We start from the raw sequence: 25,305 nt of genomic DNA, 5'->3' as shown, positions 1-25,305 counted from the left end.
CAAAGAGGAATTGTTCTGGACAGACTACATGGATTTAGTCTGTCCAGAACAATGGATGTATCAGTGGAGGCTGCGTAGGGGAGAATGGCTCAAAATAAGGGCCCGGAACGGAGCAAATGGAATGGCATCAAACACCTAGAAATCACGTGTTTGATCCGTGCTGCATCACATCAGGCCGTGATTGGGAGTCACATAGGGCGGCACACAATTGGCCCAGCGTTGTCCGGGTTTGGCCGGGGTAGGCCGTCATTGTAAATAAGAATTTGTTCTTAACTGACTTGCCCAGTTAAATAAAGGCTAAATTTAAAAAATGTTTTAAAAAATGTATTGGATACCATTCCATTGATTCCGCTCCAGTCACTACCACAAGCCCGTCCTCCCCAATTAAGGTGCCACCAACCTCCTGTGATGCATACTGTACGTACTGTTCACATATGTGATGCACTCTCATTATCTCAGCTGCTTTCAGACAAATGCTAGGCACATTGTTGAAGTCATGTGCTTCATGCTCTAAGTATCCAGTCATGGCCTGTCGAGTCCATTAGAGCTGGTGGGGTCTGGCCTGTACTGTGATTCCCAGTGTGGACTTCTGGATTACAGAGGGCTGAGCCTAGCAGAAGCCGGCATGGTCTGTAGACTCTAGTCTACACTAATGAGAAGGAATAGCATGAGAGAACAGGCTGGCGGGCCAAAGAGCAGACCTGGGCAGGGTATGGCCGAGCAGGGGTGACACTGGCAGAGAGAGCCAGGACTGTATGGCCACAAAGTAATAAAATATATAGTTATGTAGTCTGACAGTCAAAAGCCACCACCGTACTTGTTAACTGTTCTGTCCGACAAAAACATTGTGATCAAAGTCAAATTAAACAGTCAACTTCATTACAAGCCGTTGCGTCACACTATAACGTGCCAGTCAGGCTCTCATACCACCATATCATCTCAGTAATGATATAGCTCTGTAACGCTGTACTACCAGCATGCCATAACCATAACACCATCACCACCGTCACACCAATGCACCATCCTATCGCAGTAAGTAATCTGACACTTGTTATTCACCTGTTCCCGACCGCATTTTATCTTTTGGCTCTGAATGAGACCAAGCAGACAATTTTTCCATGACATCTCCTTTAGAAAAACAGACCATCTCAAACTCTCCTATTTTGGCTTCGATTGCAAACTGCTATGGCTCTGGGTTTGTAAACTCGTGTCTGTGGGCAGGATTCATGGAGGGGCGGCGGGGCGGGCGGGGAGCGTGTGTGTGCTGGTTTGTGTCTGCAGACGGTTCCTGGGCCTGCCAAAAACCCAGACAGTAATCTCGGCGAAGCGCATGTCAAACATTAGCGAGACCCGTGAACAATCAAACAGGACTAGAGAGACAGCTCAGCTTGGCTCACACCACCATACAAGCTCTCGACTCAGTTCAGAACTGGGAAGGGGATTCAAAGTATCTTTTAATAATCTCAATGAACGATAATGATTAAGGCAAGAAGGTAAAAACACTAATGGGGCACGATGCACGTGTTACATAAACATGTGGACTAAGTCGTGTTTTCTCTTCAGCAACACAGCTGTGTTGGTTTCAAATGGTATGAATGGAAAACATGTTTTTGTTGTTGAATATAATATACAATATAATATACACTGAGTACACAAAACATTAAGAACAGTCTCTTTCCATGACAGACTGACCAGGTGAATCCAGGTGAAAGCTATGATCCCTTATCGATGTCACTTGTTGGCTGCAACTCAATATTAGGAAGGTGTTCCTAATGTTTGGTATACTCAGTGCATATTTTTGTTAGAATAAAATAAAACATATACACCCCCCCCCCCCCCCCAGGGGAATCTCCCCGTCAGCTTAACCTTGTCATCACCCCACAGGGGATCATGACCTCAGCCCGCCCCCCAAAAAACACTCCCGGAGTCCCATAGCCCTGCGACCCAGAGAAGGGCTCCGGTGACACCTGGGGACCCGGGCTTCTCCAAAGCGTGCCAATCTCACACCCTCTCCCAGACTGAATACACACACCTCGGCCCGGCGCCACAGACGGCTGCTGCTGCTGACGCGGTGGTGTCCTACAGGGCTCGTTTGTGCGGCCCGCTGCTTTCTGCAGCGCCAAAAAGGAAAAAGCCAGCCGAGGACCAACAAAGGGAGGGGACACTCTTAAGAATGAGCTTCAGTGTGCCATGGGGACGTCTTTTTGTAAACGTAGTCCAGCACACTTTTGAGGACATTTTGGAACCAGCACTGTGGCGGGGTCATTCTAGAATGAGCCCTAAAGGGCCTTTTGGAACATTGTAATTAGGGACATGTGGGTTTGGCGTCCCCTCTGATCTGTGATCAGGTATAGCGTGCAGCATGCATTAGGTTTTTACTGCCCTGTATCAGCGCTGGGATGAGGTCATCAGTGTTGGCCGCGGCGCACAGGGCATTTAGTCCAAGAGTAATGGACGGAGGTGACATATCAATCCCACTGAGGAGGGATCTACGGGAAGCAGGTGGAACGTTTCCCAAACAGGAGAGGGGTGGGGAGAGGGGAAGAGCGAGGGAGTTACGGGATAGAGTCGGGTGTGGGGGCGGTGGTAAAGGTTGAGAGTAAGTCAAGCGAGTAAGAGTGTAGGAGAAGGAGCTGGACAACGGGGCGCAGAGAAAGCGAGACAGTGAGAGCGTGAGGGGTGGAGATTTGGGGGAAGTTAGAGAACATAATCAAGGGTAGGAATGGAGGGTGCTGGGCTACGAGGCGGGTGTGACTATAAAGGCACAGGGTTGAGGGTCTTGAGGGGGGGGGGGGGGGGGTTGTCAGTGAGGGGGGAAATAGAAACAGACCCGCTCCTTGGACCAGCACTGCAATAGCCCCAGCTATGTTCCTCTGGCCCTGTCACTCTCTTTTAAGCAGATCTGGCACTGCTCAACGCTAAATATGATTTCAGGCCAGCAGCGCTGGCAATTACAACATGTTAGAAAAATATACACTGTTTTTCAATGTTTTACTCCTGTTTTTTTTTTACTCGCCTGTAATTGTATTTAGTTACGGGGAAGGTAAAACGTGGGACAGTGGCTTCTAATACGGTGTTATTTTCCAATGGCTACACATTTTTATGACAAGCAGAATTGACCTGAATTGGGTTCCACCTCTGCCCGTTTTTTAAAGTATCACTACTGACAAGCAGTAACCGAATTTGACATATTAAAAAAATCTGTGTTCACTTTATCATAAAACGCAGTAATCCCATAAAAAGGTAATCTGCTAAAATTACTGCAATTTCACTTGCCAAGCTTTCAGAGAGTGTCTGGATGGTTCTTTTTTGAATACATGTCTTGAAGTAATGGCAATCACTGCCAAATTACATTCTTGGATGACTTAGCTGCCGTGGTGTGCCAACAACTCGAACTGTTGTCATTCGCTGTTTAGACTTGTTCGTGAGGGGGCGTGTTTACTTCAGAGGGGAGCCCAGAAAACATCAGGTTGGGTTGAGTGTTCAGGAGTCCTGTATATAGAGCTAAGAAAACATCAGGTTGGGTTGAGTGTTCAGGAGTCCTGTATATAGAGCTAAGAAAACATCAGGTTGGGTTGAGTGTTCAGGAGTCCTGTATATAGAGCTAAGAAAACAGAACTCACAAATACTGCCGCTGCATTTCGGTGTACTGTAAATCTGTTGGGCAATGTAGGGTTGGGGATGGGTTGCATTTGGCATTGGCCACCCGAACATTCCAGCCTCATCTTCAACTGTGTCAACAGCAGGTCATCCTGTGTATTCAGGCAGCACACACATCTAGCCTTACTATTGTCAAAATCATATTTTAACTTTACCTGCAATGCTGAGACCATTACAGCAACCTCAGATGGAACACAGATTGAGCATTAATCAAACTCTTTAATATAGCTTCAGTGAAAGAGCTGTTGAAATTAGAGGGAAAATGGGGGATTATAATTAATAATACCGAACATGACTAATTCGGTTTTAAGCTGAATCCACCCAGAAACACCACCATGTGCTTTTTTCAAATATAAGTTAACGTTACCCATGTTTTGTCCATATTTAAAGGGGGGAAAATGGTATGCTACTTGTCGCATAAAGGAACTGCCACCTGTATTTCAACAATTTACTCATTATTCACAGGCGTTTGGGAGGATAATGTGGAGAAGGAGGCGAGAGAGAGAGAGACACACAGAATCCCAGACAGACGTGTGTTTGTGTTGGGCCCGTCTCGCCTCACAAGCCCACTGATGGGTGGGTGTGCAACAGGGCTCAATCCCCATCCCGCACATTCCCTCATTAGGAATTCTGAGACGCATTCAGTAGCTTGTCACTGGAAGAGAATACCTCCTTCACTCAAGGGTAGGGCGGGGAGAGAGGGAGAGAGGGTGAGAGAGAGAGAGCGAGAGAGAGTTGGAGAGATAGAGAGGGTGCCTGGATATAGAAAGATAAGTAAAGGACTAGACCCTGCTCAAAAAATGTCATGGTCCTTTCAACATGGTGGCCATTGAATTGATGAGTATTCTCATAGACCAGATATTTCTATAATGAGTGATTTGTACTGCTCAAAAAAACTAAGTTGCAGGACACAAATACATGGTAAATCCACGACACAGATCATCAAGCACCTTCCTCTGTTCAAAAACTGCATGAGGACTGAAGAATTCCAATCCATGCTGACACAAACATTTCAAGAATCTGTGTGTGTGTGTGTGTGTGTGTGTGTGTGTGTGTGTGTGTGTGTGTGTGTGTGTGTATGAATTGTCTAACATTGCCATATTAAATAATACATTTCTAGTTATGAGGTGTGATTGAATTAATGAATCTACACATTCAACAATGCAAATGCAAAGAGAGTAAAAAATGGTTGAAATTAGCCAAATTGAAAAGAACAGAATCAAAACTGATAGAAAATGCTGATTAGAGCTGTGACTCACGTAGACACTCGTTGGCCTCGCGAGCGCTGGCCCTTTGCCATGGCCGGTCGTAGTGAAAGGGCTTGCAGCGGTCGCACTCGGGCCCCTCCGTGTTGTGCTTGCAGTCGCACACCAGCTTGCCCTCCTTGTCTTTGAGGCAGCGTGAGGCGTGCCCGTTGCACTTACACCTCCCGCCCACCTGGAAGTCCCCCACCGCGTAGAAGTATGCCGGCAGAGACGTGGACGGTACCATTGGGTCTTCGTCAATCCGGCCTCCCCCGCCTATCCCCACTCCTCCTGCCCCTAGCTCACGTGGCAGCTGGGGCCGGCTGAAAACTACACGGATGTCAGTGACTGTCACCCAGTCCTGGAGCACAGGGCTGTTGTCAAAGTCCTTCCCGGAGGGCCGCCCGTCCAGAGTGCTGAAGGCAATGAGCCCCCCGGATAGAGGGTAGAGGTCAGTGTGGCCATCGGTGCACAGGCCCTCCTGCTCGTTCTGCTTGGTGATGGCCGCCTTGTTGGGCCGGTTGTACATGCGCCGACACTGGGACGAGTAGTACTGGTAAGGCGTCCAGCTCTTGCCATAGTCCATGCTCTTGTAGATGGCCAGTGACTCAGGGCGGGGCGAACAGAACTGCAGGCTGACGTAGGTGATCTCAAACTTCTTGCCCAGCGACAGGGTGAGGGTGACGTTGTGCGGCGAGGTGTGCAGGTTTTCCGATTGCCAGCAGGTGAGGTTGTGGGCCGAGTTGAGGTCAGTGAGGTAGGAGGGCGGATGGGCACGCCGCGGGTCCGCCGCGTCGCAGATCTGGCAGGTGCGCACTGAGGGCCGCTCATCACCGCGCTCCACCACACTACAAGAGCGGGACGGCGTCGGCCGGCCGCACACGCTGGACACGGCCACCTCCTTGCCAAAGGCGGCGTTGATGAACTCGGGGATACAGCGGCGGGCAGCTCCCGCGTCATCATAGCATGGGTCTGGGGGTGTCTGCTGCCCAGCGAAGGGATTGGCAGCACCGTTAGGGGAGGCGGGAGAGGCGGAGCATGCCAGGAGGAAAAGCCCCAGCAGGCACCTCCAGGCTTCCCTCATCCTGCGTGTGTGGGTGTGTGTCCGAGGGAGTGTATGTGTAGGTGTGAGAGGGGGAGTGGAAGGAGACCCTTCCTTTAGGGTGACCGTGACCACCGCAGCCTGTCCTGTGAAACAGAGAAACAAGAGAAAGAAAAGAGAGAGGGAGAGATAAGTGCCAGAGCTTGCCATAAAAGGATTCAAAGCAACAAACAACTTTTTTGACCTCTGCTTATTGATGAAAATATTCACAGTTCAGTCATGTAGATATCCTCATGCTATTGTGGACACGTCCAATCGTCCAAAACACTTCCAGTCATCTTACTGTCGTCAATTCAACCCTACTATATCCGTAAGCTTGCTCATATGAGCTAAATATCATGTTTGTGACATGTCAAAACACCTCAGGGCCTTATAATGAGTAATGGAGTGTTTTCATTAACTAAAAGCCTGTAAAAGAGGTAGTGGGAGAGATGGGGGGGTGGGGGGGGGGGGGGAGAACGAGTGAGTGAGAGAGAGAAAGAGAGTGACCATATAAAGAGAGATCTTAGATGTTTGGGGCCGGGGCCGGAGCGACCGAGTCCTGAATTTCAATGGCGCTACTCTTTCAGCACCTCCATTCAGGTCGTGGCGAGGCACTCTGGTCGTGCTTCGGCGGCGCGCGCGGCAGAAGTCACCCCATAATCCCCGTTCAAAATATACGGGCAGAGCCGTCAGCCACACTTGGCCTTAGCCAACTCCCCAATTCAACGGTAAAAGAACACTGACCTAAAGAGGAACTAAAGACAAATAACTAGCTGTACACAGCGTTGAACACAATATAGTATTTATTTCCCCACTAGGCAAGTGCAACGCTATATGCCATTTGAACATAAAGCATTGGACATGTACCGAGGTACTGTAGCTATATGAGGGCTACAATGGCAACAACGTGTTCTTTACAGAGGCAGATTCCTGGAAGGCTCCATTGGCAGAGCTGGCTGTAACAAAGCCATTGGTTTGGGCTGAAAGGTCTCTATAAATCTCAGACTGTCAGTGTACCTGGATGAGATCATTCAAATGGGCTCCACACCAGACAGGGGCCTCTCGTTTCCAAAGAGGGAAAGAGGGAGACAAGGAGCGCGAGAGAGAGAGGGAATGAGAGAAAGATGTAGGGTAGAGCGAGAAAGGGAGGGAGAAAAGAGATGTATACAGCCCGGGGCTTTTCCTCCCTAATCCCACCCTTATTTGCCGGGGTGTCAAGCCTGGAAGGACCCCATTTGAGACAGACAGCCGAGAGGTTGAGAAGGCGCCCCGATCGTCTTTGCAAGGAATTTATTAAGCTACAATGAAACTGTTGCCCCTGCTTTCTCTCCCCCCCCCCCTTCTCCTCCTCTCACTCCTCTTATTGGGCATCCCTCCCCTCCTTGGCTAAACAAAAGCCTGCATCTGCCTTGCACTTCAGTCGAGGAGGAAGGCAGACGGAGCGAGTTAAAATGAGTCGAAAAACAAAAGTTCTGTTCTTTTCTTTTTTAGGGGTTCCAAAGCTAGCAACTCTCAGAACACTGGAGAAAGAGCCCAGTCGTCCGGTAAATAGGGGCGCTCTTTTCTACTCAACTGCTTAAGCTTCTACCATTTGGCCTCTCCTCTGGCTGGAGGTGTGTGTGTGTGTGTGTGTGTGTGTGTGTGTGTGTGTGTGTGTGTGTGTGTGTGTGTGTGTGTGTGTGTGTGTGTGTGTGTGTGTGTGTGTGTGTGTGTGTGAGTGTGTGTGTGTGTGTGTGTGTGTGTGTGTGTGTGTGTGTGTGTGTGTGTGTGTGTGTGCGTGTGTGTGTGTGAGTGTGTGTGTGTGTGTGTGTGTGTGTGTGTGTGTGTGTGTGTGTGTGTGTGTGTGTGTGCGTGGTAAGAACGGAAAGAGGATCATCAAAATGTAAAGAGATAGAGATAGCGAGATAGAAAACCATTGAAATTTCTGTTCCAACTTCTTTATCTATTTATTTTAACTTGGCCGCAAAACATGCATTCTTGTGCATTTCTGGGAGAGTGGTTACATATATCTCCCTAACAATGTTCTATGGGAACAAAGTAAACTATGATTTGACTTTCTCGCGAACAGTCTTTGGACCTAGAAAGGCGACACACAAATAAACAAACCAACTATTTTGCTTCCCAAACATTAACCAGTACTTAAGGCCAAATTGAAGTACGGAATGGAATGCTCTCACAGCCATCCGAGCACCTAAAAAAACCTGTCCACCTCACATCAAATAAAATTCCATGTAATGAAAAATGGAGAGTAGGAATGGAACGAGGCTGGTTCATAAATGATTTGGCAAGGAGTGCCGGGCGGAAGACTATGATCAATGGGACATGTCTGAGGGGAAAGGCTAAAGTGGGTGAGCAGGCGGGAGTACATCATTGGAGGCACTCCATCATCAAAGCCTGGCAGCCAGACCAGGCAGCCAGGTCAGGCCCACAGGAGGAGACTGCTGATGGAATTAGCAACTCATTAGCATCGCGGTCCAGCTTCCGTCAGCGCCGCGCCCGTCGGAGAGAGGGAGAGGTGAGAGATGGAGGGACAGAGAGAGAGAGAGAGGGAGGGGGGCTGCAGTGACTATTACAGAGATGGACAGTGAGAGAGAGGGAGCATGGTTGGAAAGGCAGAGAGGTACAAAGTGGGGTGGAAAGTGTCTCTGAGTGATAGAGCAAAACAAATAACTGAAAGAGGCAGAGAGAAGGAGGAAGGGAGGGAGGGAGGGGGGAAGAGACAGAGATGGAAAGAGAACGAGTGACAGTGATAAGGCAGAGACATCTAAAAGGGAGAGCGAGTGAGGACAGAGATGGAGAGAAGGAAAGCGAAGGAGAGGGGGAAGTGACAGAGATGGAAAGAGGGAGTAGAGGGAGGGAGATTAAAAAAAGGAGGGAGAGACAGGGGGAGACAGATTAAGGTGGAGGACGACATCGTTGGTCTGTGGCGGCCTGTGGATGACTAAATATGGTGTGGTCCACACACAGCTCTGCTCGGCCTGCCGGGAGATTCTTCCAGCGGTCTGGTGCTGTCAAGCACGTCTGGCAGATGAGACGCATAGGTTAAACAGAGGAGGAACAGTGCTATTGCCGCTCTAATTCCACCTCAACAGTTCCCCCTGAAAAGAACACTCACTAGCTAGCTAGGCTCTATCACAACCGGCACTGATTGGGAGTCCCATAGGGCGGCGCACAATTGTGCCAGTTTTGGGGGTTAGGGTTTGGCCGGGTTAGGCCGTCATTGTAAATAAGAATTTGTTCTTAACTGACTTGCCTAGTTCAATAAAGGTTAAATAAAAAAATACAAAAATAGCAACTCTGTGTTAGCTTTTCAAAACATAAGCTAACAGTAAAAGCATACACTACAGCTAACAACTCAAGCTAACCGCTAGTCTAGCTCTAGTCTAGCTCTGAACAAGACTGTCCTTGGTATGTAAACGTCACTGACTGACATTGTTCAGCTTGCTTGTTCTCTGTAGAATTTTGACAAGTGTGTGTGCCAATTCCACAAACTTCTCAGCCGAGACGCCAGCGGAGAGACATAGGCTGACTTCTCCGAAACACTCGGGTAAGTTTGAGCTTCAGCAAGAAATGATCTGCTGCTCTCAGCATTGACAGAGCTTTTCCACAAGCCACAAGTTCTTCTCGACAGGGGCAGACGCTGTATCTAATTAAATGTGGTTGAAGTAGCAACAGCAGTGTGAATGTTTGTGAGGAGTAAGGAATACCACACAGAAACGCTTTGCTATTTGACTCTAACTACGGCTAACTACCAACGAGAGGCTACTTCTTACAAGTGGAGCGCTCCGCATGTCATGTGCTAGGCTTACAGGTTCAATTGAAATCGAATCGCCTAAACACACAAACCTACTTCAAAAGAAAACAACAGTATTTCCACCCACTTGGTTAAAGTGCCTAGTCATTCAGTAAGGACTGAAATGGCCAGTGCTTGCAATCTAACACTGCACGTGACAAGATGCTTTACTGCTTCCGAGTCCCGAGAGGTTAACCAATTTATTTCCCCAGGTTGATATATGGCTTTATGTGCATGGAATACATGACAGGTTATCAGCCGCTTGCTGATTCTGGTTCTGCAAGGTCCTGCAATGTCACAAGGAATATCAGGGTGTTTATGTGATTGGAACTGATCCAATAGGTTTTGCCTAAGAGGTTCAATCAACAATAAGGGGGGGGTGATAGGAGAGAGAGGAATAGGGTGGTCCTGGCTGCGAAATTCCGGGGAGCGTTTTTTCAGCTTTCCCGTCACCAGGAGATCATCCCATGTTGAGTTGTGTCTCTTTCAAGCGCAGCTCCTCTGTCAGAGTTCACGGATTAGGAAAACAGGAGGTGCTGAGAGGCTTTATTTGGCTTGGGCGTGGGGGACCGGGGGGAGGGAGAACTAGAGGGGTGCAGGGGGAGAGGGACAGCTGATCCACCTCGTAGCCCAGTCAGGGACTCCCACTGCTGGGGCAGTGTGCTGGGGGGGTGGCCCTCTCACCACGAGGCTGAATGGATCTCCTTGGGGCTCATCCACTCAGATGACCCTGGGAGGAGGCTAGGCCGGGTGCCCCAATGTCTGTCTGTCACTGGGCCCAGTGTACAGTAATCCCTGATTGGCCTGTTAGCAGCTGTGGCAACCGTGGAGGACTTTTTAAATGTGAACAAGAGGGCACTACTGTACACTGTCTATCAGAGTCCAGTCATAACTATGGGAGATGCAGCGTATGCATTTAAATGGGTGGGGTTGATTGACTGAGCAAATCCCCTACACACACACACCACACACACACGCACAGGGTAAATACACGTGATTGACAGTCCACAGGCAATAGGGTATTAGTGGCACAAACCCAATCCGATGATGGAACAAGTGAACAAGAGAGCAGGAGAGGAACAGCGGCAAGAAGGGGTCAACTCTCATAGCTGAGCGTGTCATTAGCAGGGGGGGTCACTGACCAATTTTGAAAAGTCTCACGCCTGCTCTGAAGCAGAAGAGAAAGAGAGAGAGAAAACGAACAAATTTGAAAATGTATGCACTAACTACTGTAAGTCGCTCTGGATAAGAGCATCTGCTAAATGACAAAACTGTAAAGGGAGGGAACCTCCCCCATAGAGTCCAGCGCTGGGGGACTATCTCTGACACAAAGAGACACACAGTGTGCCACAGAAGGTGGTTTTCAGGGGCAGAGAGCAGTTTCTCTCTTTCCCTCTCCATTCTAAGAGAGCGAGAACGCCCAGGAGAGGAATGCAGCCGCTGCGGCCCAGCCTACTCTCCAGTAGTTATTAAAACAGAACCTGATCCAGAACTACTAAGAGTAGAGGAGAGGAGGCAGGTCAGGCTACTTCTCATAGATCCAGACAGGAAGCTGTACTAAGCTTGGGGTTCTCTGCGCTACACTCCACTACAAAGGGAGGCTGATATTAGGGGTATTTTCTGTTCATTCTGTGAATTTGGTGTTTTTGGTCTGTGAGTAAGAGTCTGTGGCGTGGAAAGGGAGGGATGTGAGACTGCAAACATGGCGCAAGGTCGACTCATGGGTGAAACAGTGTCAGAAAAAGGTTAATTTGTTCACATCAAGACGGACAAACAAGCAAAGTACTGTACTAACACTTGCTTAGGGACAACGAACTCCAACAAATACACTAGCAAACATCAGGTAAATAGAAACAACATACACAAACACCCAGCCAAACGAGAGGAAGCCTTAAGATGCCCATATGCAAAGATCTAGGATCCGCATTCCCTTTCCAATCCTAGCCTTCACCATTAGGGGGAACAATGCATCACTGACCTTAAATCAACCTGACGTGGGGATGAGGTTGACCCTATATGCTGATCTACCTAATTTACTCTGATGTAATGTGCGGTAGCCTATAGAGTGGCCTAACTGACTCCGTGATGTCGTGGTTCAGTACCATGGAGAGATCCCGAGAGGAAGTTTTAGGTCTCGAGTCCCTGACATCATACATGACTCACTGCTCTGGGTACAAGTACCTTATCACTGATCTAGGATCAGTTTACAGCCACCCAATCATAACCCATACCATAAAGGGGGGGTGTTAGACTTAGAGGACACAAACCTGACCTTTCACCCTGCTACTAACAGACTCACACACACTAGGTTTAGAATGGCTTCCTCCTTTGAGCTTATTGAGTTTGGAGAAGAGATAGTGTGTGTGTGTGTATGTGTGGGGGGGGGGGGTCAAAGAACAAGAGAATGATAGAACAACTGCAACCAGAGAGAGAGAGAGAAACCAAGAGAGACCGAGAAAGAGAGCGATACAATGTAATACTGCCTTTCCAAACTATAAATTGTTGCCATCCTAAAATAGGCCTACAAATCCCCCCACCCCATCTTGGTTTGAGGACATGGAGATTTTAACTGTGGAGTCTGGGAAAGAATAAGGGCTTGAGCTCATCCCTGAGTTTCACAGAACACATACCTTTCATATGAAACATGTTTTATACGGGAATCAGGGAGAAATATACCTTGGCTAATGAGGAGATAGAGGCTTGTTCATTTCATAATGTGCTGGCGGTTTGGCCTTCGCCAAAAGCATTTATAGCCTGTGTCAAGCTGTGATCCGCTTTTAAAAAAAGAAATATATTTCCCCCTACATGTGTTCTCAAGATGGGACTGATGACACCCACTGCTGTGTGAGACGTCAGAGAAAAGACAGGAGACTTCCCATCCGGATCTTCTAAATGAAGATCTCACAATAAGGAGACATCAGTGACAACTCCATGTGTAAGGCCTACAGGCCTATTCCAACATATTGGGTCCGGATGACAGGCTTTAGGTGAGGATTGAGGAACCACCTTAGATGTCTTTCATACATGGCTTTTCATGGACGCTACGAGGAGTTTTTGATTTCCCATGGGGGGGGGGGGGGGTGTAACCATGGTACGGTCGGACGTGGTGGTCAGAAGTGCCAGGTGAGCTGTTCCTGGATCAGAGGGAGTGGGAAGTGGTTTGTAGAGGGGGGGTTGAGGTGTGTGCTTCAAAGCCCTTTGATGGTTGGCTCTGCGGTAGGCAGGCTTGCGGTTTCTCCCCGAGCCCTCCAACAGGAAAAAAGCTTTTTCCATTGTACAAGAGACTTCCCCACAGCCAGAGCTAGCTGGGCCACTTTGAACTGACGGGGGGATACCACAAATAATTTTATTAAGTGTTCAAAATGCTCTTAGCGCTCACATACATAAGCACACACACACACCACACACATACACACACACACACACACTCACACAAACGCTCTCATTCACACATAGGCACGGGCATGCACACCACACACACTCAGACAAACACATGCGCTCTCATTCACACACACGGAGCCCCATACATTATCAGGGGTGCCAGCGTTTTTGAAGGCAGGGGCTGAATCATCAGACAACCCACCCTTCCCCTTATCCCTCGTTCTCCACCTCTCTCGTTCTACTCCTCCCATTCTCTCCCTCCCTTTCCACACAGAGCTCAATGGTGATGTCCATTTTCCAGGCTGGAGCAGGGTAATGGTACACTGCACAGCGGTGAGTTATGGCCGGGAGGGGAGGGAAAAGAGAGACAGAGAGGGAGAGAGGCCCTCCCGGTCCACCGAGCTGGTCTGCTCCTTCATGTTGCCATGGCAGCCCCCCGGGGGCCAGAGGAAAAGAGAAGATAGCCAGGCTCTGTTTATGACAGTCACCTGCTATTTTACTGGCCCTGTTTCCCTGTGTCCCCCTAACCCCCTGTGCCCACATGCTGACTGGCTGTCATTGAGATGAGTTGGAGCTGGGGCTATGGGGCGAACACATGTGGTTGTTGTACCTTTGGGAAGGCCAGACATGCGGTGCCTGTCGACAGCGAGTGAGTCGACAACAACTCACCCCAGACCAAAGGAAGTATTGGATTCCTTCAGATAGAACTAAAACACCTGCATGCGTACACTAATGGCATTTTCTTTATTGATAATTGAGATAAAACAAGAGTTCAACCTTAAAATGATTTAGATAGCAGGGTGGTCAAAACACCCTGAGCACAAACGCACACTCACAGACCTCACACACCCTTCTGCATCTGGAGGAAATGTGTGCTGCTGACACATGCAGACTTGGCAGGGAGCGGGGAGCGGTGGGATGGAGCTTCGGAATCTCGGCCCGGGATCATCCCACGGGAAGGGGCGCGTGAGGCGTCACACTGACGAATGACGAGCAGCAGTTAAACAGGGGCGTCCGGCTTGCACCGACACCGACACACACTTATAAAAGACAGAAGAGACAGTGTTTTGTCTTTCCTCCCACCTCCAATGTAAAAGGTGAAAGGGAGATGTGGTGTGGTTGGGTGCTAAGGATGGTCACTCATCACACTGCCACCAGTCTATCTATCTATCTATCTATCTATCTATCTATCTATCTATCTATTCCCACACACCATCTCCCTAGTAAAGAGTTAAATTTCTGTGTGCAGTGTCAACAGTTACAACTGAGGAAGAGCAGAGGTAGGCCCATTCTGATTCCTTGTGAAAAGCCACTTTTGAAGGCCAATGCCAAACCATTAGACACAGCATAAAAATGATGCAGTGGATTTGGGGGAAAAAGAACTACATGGGCATTCCCCTTTTGGTGCTAAAGCCAAAGATGATGAATAGGTTCAGATATGAATCAGATGAATCTGCGATACTCGGGCTCACTGGCTGTTCTTCCATAAAGGGTCAAAGTTGAGTCAAATGTGTGGACTTAGCTTAACACTCCAATCAGCTTGTTTCGTTTGTTAAGGATGACAAATGTTGATCTCTGCAAACCAACAGCTGTCTCAGGCCCACCGAAAGAAGAAAAAAAAGTGGGGGGAAAAGAACCAGCAGCATTCCTTCCCCCCTTCAAGCTGTTCAAACCAGAGAAGAAAAATATATTGGATGTGTTGACTTTACTCGTTCAGGTGGACGGAGCCAAGAGTCCCAAGGAATCCTGCCTTGAAAAGCACAGAGAAAATGATCTGCTTACGTTACAACACACACACACACACACACACCACCAGAAGGAGTTTATAAACCTGCTGGAGTGAGTTCCTGTGGATTAGCTTACACACCCGTGTGCCTGAGCCCTGGTGACTCCTGGCTCAACCTTTGACTGTGTGTTATTGATGGATCATAACATGATGCAATTAAATGACTATGATTAATTCACAAAAACAAGTACGGACATTCCTATATGAATAACAGTGCCGTTGTTGCATTTGACCAGACAATCCTGCTCATAAGGTTGCCACATTCCACAGTTAAAACCACATCAACGTTTTCTTTATCTGAGTGAACAACTTAAGGATGTATCAACAACACCATCTTTCTGGATGGCTTCCAGCAATTTGCCAGGAGAATGAGGATAAGTGGGTCAAGTGGCTGACACTCTTTAATCTCTAATAGGGCCATTCCTTAGCTCAATCGAAGCATTTAAGATAAGGAATCTATTGCAGTTGTGGTGTAACTCTTTCTCCCAGCAGCTTGTCTGCTTTTTACTGCTAGTCTGTAATATGTAGCCTATACTCTATAGGATGTGAGTGTTGAGAAAAAGCCGGGCCTCCTAATTATAATTGCGAGGTGAATAGTTTCATAGGACTCATGCTCAGTGCCATATCAGCCAAATCAGGCTTGCCAAGACAAGAAAACTTGCCAATCATTTTTGTCAATAATGTTTTTTTCAAACTTGTATTCATATAAAATAATCACATAGAAAATATTTAGTTCTGACTTGTATCTCTCAACAATGTTATCCTTCAATTAATTTAATTACTGGTGGGGTTTAAACTTGCTGGTATCAGCATTGGTTAATCGGAATCCTTGGGATGTCCCTAACCCTAACCTTAATTTACCCGTACCCTAATTTTAACCATAATCCGTACCTAACCTTAACCATTTCAAATGTCAACGACAATCGGGTATGGAAGTCCCAAGGATCCCAAGTAGCATGTTCCTATAAGCTTCAAGAAAGAAAATATAACTTCCTAATCTTCCATTCTCGTGTTTTTCTATACGAATGCGGTGGCGTCAAAGTAAAGGGAAAATATTAGAATTGACAAACGCATTGGGAGATTTGGCATAAGGTGTCCGCTACATTCGAAAGCGGGATACGAGGAGTGCTGCTTGATTTGGCATCTGTATTTAGCCTAGATTGGACTGATATTAAAACACATGGACTCTACCTACTACTTGCAACCTATATTAAAGTATCCGTTTAGGCTGTTTTTCTCGTTCTTTCCTTGGACCCACGGGGCAGCTGTAAACTAAGGAGAGTTCACACTGCACGCTAGATCTCGCTCACCGCGCTCTTTGATCGCCCACCTGTCCGCCTTGCCTCTCCAATTCAGTGCGCCCAGAGGTTTCCTACAAAAACGACTAACCGTAATATCACTACACTATACTTGTATTACCATAAACAATACTAATAAGTATTCATCTGAACAAATTATAGGGTGGATATTGCCCCATCATTTCAAGCGTGACATAATAACGCCTACCTTAACTTTTTCACCTACAAAATAATAACTATAAACCGTATTGCAATAATGAAATAATGTGAATTGAATTCATAAGGAGCAAACAGTTATTAAAGATATTAATTAGACAACTGCGTAATTAACAGTGCTTTACGCATAGTGGATCAGCCTTATAATACATCAGAATAAATAAAAAATCCCACAGTGAAATACATTTGATAAAACTTCATGAATGTGAGCTAAATAATGGAGCATATGAAGACAGACAAACATAGGCTACTGGAAATGACTGAAATTGACTTCGTAAACTCACGTGTTAAATGCGTAAAATGGACATCAAACTTGCCCAAGAGCGGTGTATTGGCGATTCTTAAAACGACAACACAGTCCAACGTTTCAGGTCCAAAACAATCAAAAATAAATGTGCATCTGTCAGAAGAAAATATTCTTCCCAAATGCAATGGACAAGCCCCGTCTACTCAGTCTCGAGCGTTTTGAGGACGGTACATTATACAAAGCTGTTTAGAAACAGAGGCACGTTCAGTATTCTCCAAAAGCGACAGATATCATGAGCAAGGCAAGGGGGACACAGTACAGAGGTGAGACACTGCACTCGCCCGCTCCGTCCAGTACAAGTGAAAAGAGACCAATACATCCATAGGTTGAAAAGCAAGCGAGGGATAGGCTACTCCCCATTAAAATCAATTCCAGATTTTCTTAACCTTGCGCGCAAGAGCGTCTTGGATCACAGTCGCGACCGCCGAGAGAGAGAGAGAGAGAGAGAGAGAGAGAGAGAGAGAGATACATATTTGAATTAATGAGGCAATGTGCATCTTTGCCTCACAATAATGTGGAGTAAATAACTTAAGTATAAAAAATACACTAACCATATCAACCTTTGTAAGTGTTGTCAAACGAAGAGCTATAACTAAACAAACCAGCGCGTATCATTTGACAACCATTACAGGCCTATACCTCAGTTGCTATAATGCTTGTGTTACCGTGAGCGTGCTAAAATGAATGCCCGATGCTTGGTGTTTTCGCTGGCAACCATATGGCGGTCGTAATGAGAACACAAAACATTGAACTTGTTGAAACTCAGTTGAGGGGGCTCGAGGGCTCGCAGAAACTAGAGGCAGATGCGATTGTTATAACGTATTAATTATAATAATAGCCAGAACCAGCTTGGTCATATTAGTGGACGCCAACGCTCCAAAACAGCCACATTTAGGACATGCATATTATGACAGACAAGGGGGCACCTAATTAAATAAACGGGTATTATATTTTGCTTGCAGCGCCGGTCTTTGGTTGAGGATCCAAGAACAGGCCTATTGTGAGGACGTTTAGAGATTGGAGGTATTTTCTGCAGATCTATGCGTTCTCATTTTCAGAGAGGTCCCTTCGGGCCCACAGTGTCCCTCATGCGCCACTATGGCGAGGGGTAAGAATAACAGCATTGCATCAATAAAGACCCCCCTCATTCATAATTCCTCGTGGTTAATTTGTTAGTAGGCCATAGATTATGTGGCATATGCTTTGTCAGCGTGAGTAGGCTAAACGTTCATTATGTCACTGTGCGTTTGTGCATAAAAACCGAGTTGGTAAATGGAGAATATTTGCGCAATTAATTTAACAACTCTCTACGGGACTATCATGTTTAGTTTATATTCTAAACCTTTCATTTACAGTGCACGCATATTCGGTCCGGTGTGTTATTGCAGGTGTAGCAATGAATAATTACACACACCGTTATTTCGTGCCCCTGCACCCCATGCGTTCTTTCAAATCCTTCGTGCCTCCTGACTCCATTGTAAGCTGATCAACATTCTTAGTGTATTTACTGCACCATCCACTGGGGGTAACAGCACCAGGCTATACAACAACTGATTCATTTGTTCTTTTTGAATTTTTTGAACCAAAACAATGGATCTTTTAATATTCTCTAATATGGTTCTTAGCCCTAAAAAATCTTACATTATAAAGTTTGAGCATGATTTACAGAGAGAGCGCAGTGTGTGTGTGTGTGTGTTCGCATCTGTCTGTTTGTCTTAGGTCTACTCTTGGACAGCTACTTACACGATAAAGGAGATAGGCAACAGAAAATACTGACATTTAAAGTAGAGTACAGAGAGAGTTATTTTCATACTATTGACCTGAATGACAGAGAGAAATAGTCAACAGATAACAATGGAATAGTGTGCAGTGCACAGGTTTAGGGGGGTGGAGGAGAAGTAAATAACAAATACAGAGGGCAGCAAAAGTGTCTCTTCGTTCCTATTTTTCCAGGCTCTGTGCCTGAGTTTATCCCAGTCTCATCTTCCTCTCCTCCCCTACTTTCCTGAGTCCTATCTTCTCTTCTCGGTGTGAGAGGCTAATACACTCTATATACAAAACTATGTGGACACCCCTTCAAATGAGTGCATTTGGCTATTTCCCTCATTGCTGACTTGTGTATAAAATCGAGCACACAGCCATGCAATCTCCATAGACAAACATTGGCAGAAGAATGGCCTTACTGAAGACCTCTGTGACTTTCAACATGGCACCGTCATAGAATGCCACCTTTCCAACAAGTTAGTTGGTCAAATGTCTGCCCTGCTAGAGCTGCCCTGGTCAACTGTAAGTGCTGTTATTGTGAAGTAGAAACATCTAGGAGCAACAACGTCTCAGCCTCGAAGTGGTAGGTCACACAAGCTCACAGAAAGGGACCGCCAAGTGCTGAAACGCATAAAACTGGTCTGTTATTGGATGCAACACTCACTACCGAGTTCCAAACTGCCTCTGGAAGCAACATCAGCACAATAACTGTTTGTCAGGAGGTTCATGAAATGGGTTTCCATGGCCGAGCAGCCGCACACAAGCCTAAGATCACCATGTGCAATGCCAAGCGTTGGCTGGAGTGGAGTAAAGCTCACTGCCATTGAACTCTGGAGCAGTGGAAACGCGTTCTCTGGAGTGATGAATCACACTTCACCATCTGGCAGTCCGACGGACGAATCTGGGTTTGGCGGATGCCAGGAGAATGCTATCTGCCCGAATGTATAGCGCCAACTGTAAAGTTTGATGGATGAGGAATAATGGTCTGGGGCTGTTTTTCTTGGTTTGGGCCCCTTAGTTCCAGTGAATATCTTAACACTAGAGCATACAATGACATTCTACACGATTTTGTGCTTCCAACTTTGAGGCCTTTTCCTGTTTCAGCATTACAGTGCTCCCATGCACAAAGCGAGGTCCATAGAGAAATGGTTTGTCGAGATGGTGTGGAAGAACTTGACTGGCCTGCACAGAGCCCTGACCTCAACCCCATCAAATACCTTTGGGTTGAAATGGAACGCTAACTTTGAGACAGGCCTAATCGCCCAACATAAGTGCCTGACCTCACTAATGCTCTTGTGACTGAATGGAAGCATGTCCCTCAACATCTAGTGGAAAGCCTTGTCAGAATTGTGAAGGCTGTTATAGGAGCAAAGGGGGGGACCAACTCCATATTATTGCCCATGATTTTGGAATGAGATGTTCGACGAGCAGGTGTCCACATACTTTTGGTTATGTAGTGTTAACAATAGGTGAACACATGAATAAACCCCCCTCTATTGTCTTATAACCAATTGCCATATAGCCTGAAAGTATTTAAAATTGTATTTTACTTTCCTCCCTTGTCTTCAACCTTTTCTCATTCCTCTTCCTCTCCAGTATTGCTATTCATCTCCTCTTTTCAGAGCCTCCCTCACCCTTCTTCTCCTTTTACTTTCCTTGCTTACCTCTACCCTTCCTTCACATTATCCTCTCTTCTATGGCGTCTCTCCCCTCAACCTTTTTGGCAGTTATATAATCGGAATATTTTCCCTATCATCAACATAGAACACGGTTAATACAGTTATGAATACATTTTCAACTTAAAGCTGTGTATTTGTTATATAGGACCCTTAATCTCTAAGTTTTATACATCCTTTGTTTTAAATGCACAAGTCTGAAAAACCTTGATCAAGAAATAGACCCATCTACTTTTTCCACTCACTAAGTTGACTTCATCTCTGTCATAATAATATTTTTAATTGCTGTGTATGTGTGAAGGAATAGATTGCTTGGAAAGATTTACCATCTTATTGGATGGTGTTGTTGTCAAAATAATGTCATTTTTAATCTGCTTAGTTTGTTAATGATATCAGTAGAGGGCAGTAATCATTTGACAGCATTTAACCCTGACCCATCAATCTGTAAACCTCAATCATTACCTTTTGATGGAACAGCAATTTGATTACATGGGTGATCATGCCAATGTTTTTTTTTTTTTTTTTTAAACCAAGCAGTCATACAATGAATATGAAATTGGCTACTAAACAGTGCTCCATGATGTAGTTTAGCCTACATGCATATAGTTTAGCCTGGTCTCCATGCAGTAACCATTTAACAAGCAGTAGCATTTTAATACTGTAAATAGGCCTATGAACGATGCATGCACACAGCATGAAACATGCACACAGCATGAAACATGCACCACTCAAACATCTCCATCCCACTGTAACTGTCCCATTTGTCCTGGACAAAGGAACTAAACTAGGCAGGCACTAATCTAGGTAGATTATCACTCTAATTACAAGTGGTGACAGATTAGGCTACATCAAAGGAAGAATGAAAGCAAGAGTAAGAACAGGCAACACACTCACTTGCTGTCACAGTGAATCCAAGCGGGGAGCGCTCTGCAGTCCTTTGTGTTGCTGCACTTGGATTACTGATTTTGTCTCAAAAACAAGCTCCAGGGATTTTTCCAAAGCTCAGTTCTACAGCGTTGGGTTCCCTGCGGCGGACACCTTTAAGAAAATGTCAGCCTCCGGCTTTTGCCTAGCTTCGTTTTTGGCATCTCCGCTGCTGAGCGCAAGAGCCGAAGGTACCTTCCTCTGAGGGAATTTCCACACCTACATGTAAGTGGGTAGAGTGCGCCCTCTTCTGAACGCGCGTCGCACATGCAACTGTAGGCCATTCAAAACGCAACCGCTAATAGTCCCCTAAATGCAACTAAAATCGAACGCAAACTCGAAAGCAAACAAAATAGGCTACCAACAACGCAAAATATACAGACAAATTGGAGACCTTATACCCACCTAACTCACACTGACAATAAATACTGAAAGAATAGCAAAGCTTGTCCTGCATCTTGTCTAATTAGTGAATCGATGTCAGGTGTGGACACAACTGACGATATGGTACGTGCTCATAAAAGAGCGGGAAGATCATTTTCCCGCTCGTCAATCTGTATTGACAATGACACAAAACAGGATTGGAAACATTTTCTGGACAGTTGATAACGTTAGGCCTATTATAGACTTAAGCCTACATTTGGAGGTGAGAGAGAAATGCCAAACTCCCTCTAAAATATTTAAGTAGCACAAGGGAAAAGGACTGCCTTAAATTAGTATTACATATCATTTAACTTTCCCTTCAAACATGCCAAGACCCCTTAAAATGAATTAAGTCGTCCTTAAACAATTGGCCTCTTAAATTCCCCTCTCAGTGCCCTTTATTTGTCAATTTATGGGCATATCAAGGAATCAGGAAATGCATCCTTAATAAGGCCTTACTACAAAATGTTTGATCGCTCCCTTGCTTTGGGGGTTTAAGGATAGTTTAAGAGATATATGGAGCATGCCCTTATATGGAGCATGCCCCTATACATTAATTTAGATTGTTTTTGTTTATCCTTACATTTTCAGATTAAGAGCCGATTAAAAAACAAATTGCGTTTCTAAAAAATACTTAATCCTTTCGACTAATTATGGCACTGCACATTCAGTGGCGATTTTAGCATGTTAATCTTGGTGGGGCAAAAAAAGAGTAAAATATTTTAGATGGATGCCAGCAAAGCCACTACAAAACACTAACCAATACATTAATTGCACTATAACGGTGACAAACGGTGCCCACAAACTGTTAGGGCCTACAGCAGAGTCCCAAAAGCAGTCCCAACACCTTACCACTGCTACACCTGGCTATCAGCGGAGCCTTGTTTGGCAGCGAAACAGTTCATTCAGACTAATTTACAGCCTTTAAAAAAAACATAGCTGATATGGCGGACTTGCTCTACTGTCAATTGAGATCTACAAATGAGCGGATAAGAGGAAATCCGTAATTTCTATTAAGATATTATAGAGCAAACTAGGACAGACGTAGTCAATATAACTATTTGTTCAGCACTTTTGAAATGTCATCAAAATCTGTAATTCTCTGGATTTATGGCTCTTTCAAGACAACTGGAAACTCTGAAAAAAAACAAGTTAAAATCATGATGACATCAGTGATCTTCAGGTCGGAGCTCTAGAAAGAGGCCCAAATCTAATTTTATTGGTCACATACACATGTTTATCAGATGTTATTGTGGGTGTAGCGAAATGCTTGTGTTTCTAGCTCCAACAATGCAGTAATATCTAACAATTTCACAACAATACACACAATACACACAAATCTAAGTAAAGGAATGGAATTAAGAATATATAAATATATGGACGAGCATTGTCAGAGCGGCATAGACTAAGATACAGTAGAATAGAATACAGTATATACAAATGAGATGAGTATTGCAAAATATGTGAACATTATTAAAGTGACTAGTGTTACATTTGTTAAAGTGGCCAGTGATGTCAAGTCTATGTATATAGGCAGCAGCCTCTAATGTGCTAGTGATGACTATTTAACAGTCTGATGGCCTTGAGATAGAAGCTGTTTTTCAGTCTCTTAGTCCCAGCTTTGATGCACCTGTACTGACCTTGCCTTCTGGATGATAATGGGGTACACAGGCAGTGTCTCAGGTGGTTTTTGGCCTTCCTGTGACATCGGCTGCTGTAGGTGTTCTGGAGGACAGGTAGTTTGCCTCCGGTGATGCGTTGGGCACCACCCTCTGGAAAGCTCTGCGGTTGCGGGCGGTGCAGATGCCGTACCAGGCGGTGATACAGCCCGTCAGGATGCTCTCAATTGTGCATCTTTAACTGTTTGTGAGAGTTTTAGGTGCCAAGCCAAACTTATTCAGCCTCCTGAGGTTGAAGAGGCACTGTTGTGCCTTCTTCACCACACTATCTGTGTGGGTGGACCATTTCAGTTTGTCAGTGATGTTTATTCCGAGGAACTTGAAGCTTTACACCTTCTCCAATGCGGTCCTATCGATGTGGATAGGGGGGTGCTCCCTCTGCTGTTTCCTGAAGTCCACAATCATCTCTTTTGTTTTGTTGACGTTGAGTGTGAGGTTACTTTCCTGGTTATTTTCCGAGTTGGATGACTGTTCAAAACATATTTTCCCGGTCAGAGCTAGTTTTTTTCAGAGTTCCCAGTTGTCTTGAACTCACTGAAGTCAGATTTCACAGTTCTGAGTTTCCAGTTGTTTTGAGCGCGGCAGAAGTCATGCTGTATTGACAGTATGACCAATGTTGAATGTTTATCCTTTTAAACTTGGAAAAGAGACCCTTTAACCCAGACTTGGAACCACACACCCACTCTACTGAAAAGCAGGCTAGTGATTGCTTTAGTTAGCCACTAATTCATTTCAAACCACTCATTGTTGAATTTGCGATTTCCAACGTAATGTTTATGTCCAACGGCCGACACATTTTATCTACAATTTGCCAGTAGGTTGTCGCCTTGATTCATGATGATGACTGCTAGCTTACTAGCTGATATTTTGAAAGTATGATGTTTACATGACCAGTCCAATCAAAGCTAATGTAGATATAATGTGTTTTGACGTCCTTTTATCTGTGGCCAATGACATTGAGCCTTCTTGGACGGGCGCATCTAATGTAACTCTATGGCAGCACCCAAGGAGCTCTACCCTTAGATTTGGCGGTGTCATAGTGTCCCCATGAGTGACAGAACACTGAGCCAATCACAGCGCAACTAGAGAACATTACCAACCCCTACGCTACGTATTTTCTGCTGGCTGCCCCACCACCACAGAAAGCACTGAGCTAGGCTGAAACACCTGCATTTTGGAGCTGCCTTACTCTAGAAAGCAAAAAAGAGACCACGTTTGTATGGAGCTTATTAACTCAATGATTATTATTATTGTTTTTTTTACTTTGTTTGCAAACTGATATGTGACACGTATTAATGTAAAAATAACATGCAAAACAGGACAGCTCTGCCCCAGGAACCCTGAATGACGGGTCGTCAATGTGCACATTGTGCGAAAACCACAATCACACTTATAGTTTTTACTAGTGACGTCATGAGCGTGAACAGAACTCCCACAGATATAAAATCTATGGATCTCCTCGAGAATGTGGTTTTAGTTGACGTTTTTGAAGTGAGTGGCCGTTGGGTTCTCTACTTTGTTAGCAAATACATTGACATATAGACCAATAATGAAAGGTAATGTAAATGAGCTCTATTTAAAAAAGCTGCCAAATTTCATAGCTCACCTAATGCTGGCTAGCTACTGTAGCTAACAACCTAACCGTTAATTTTAGCTAGCTAGGGAGCCAGCTAGATGACAGCTACTGTACAGTAGCAAGCTAATGTTAGCTTGCTAGTCTGCCTTTGATTCAAAAGAGCATTTAACTAGCTAGACTAAATAAATTAGACTACAGTTAGCTCGCTTTTCCTGAAGTCTTCTTGTCCATGTTATAGGACCTGTGAAAAGTACAGTGGCACGCTATTCAGCGTAAAAGTACGGTCTTCAGTGAGTTTGACTAATGTTAGACAGAACTGGAGATGCTAGTGGCCAAAGGTTTGCTAGCTAGCAAATATTAAGAGAAGGAGGCGATGTAAAACATATGTTGCTGGTATTGGTATCTAGGGTAGCCAGCTATGGAGCTACTCTAGCTGTTAATTATTTTCCAGGCCAGACTGTCAAAGGGGATGACCTGCTGGAAATGGATACCGG

The 25,305-nt window shown here is 45.6% G+C and overlaps 1 protein-coding gene across 5 annotated transcripts in view; it reads right to left on the bottom strand.

The window, feature by feature from the left end:
• ntn2 (netrin 2) overlaps positions 1–21,307 on the bottom strand; it is a 60,102-nt gene extending 38,795 nt beyond the window's left edge. For 2 of the 5 annotated variants that reach the window (XM_036946498.2, XM_090202229.1), the window contains exons 1-2: positions 21,104–21,307; positions 4,920–6,092 (exon numbers count right to left, since the gene is read on the bottom strand). In XM_036946498.2, coding sequence (XP_036802393.1) covers positions 4,920–5,988 — 1,069 coding nt within the window. In that variant the 5' untranslated portion in view covers positions 5,989–6,092; positions 21,104–21,307. Of the gene's footprint in view, positions 1–4,919; positions 6,093–16,746; positions 17,203–21,103 lie in introns of those variants that run through there. The other 3 variants (XM_036946497.2, XM_036946500.2, XM_036946499.2) reach the window with 2 other exon arrangements.
• Positions 21,308–25,305: the final 3,998 nt, after the last annotated feature.

The sequence above is a fragment of the Oncorhynchus mykiss genome, chromosome 16, assembly GCF_057628025.1.
Source record: "Oncorhynchus mykiss isolate SJ-2025 chromosome 16, ASM5762802v1, whole genome shotgun sequence".
NCBI lineage: Eukaryota > Metazoa > Chordata > Actinopteri > Salmoniformes > Salmonidae > Oncorhynchus > Oncorhynchus mykiss.
Note: the sequence above shows the minus strand (reverse complement) of the source record. Positions and strands in the feature narration are given on the sequence as shown.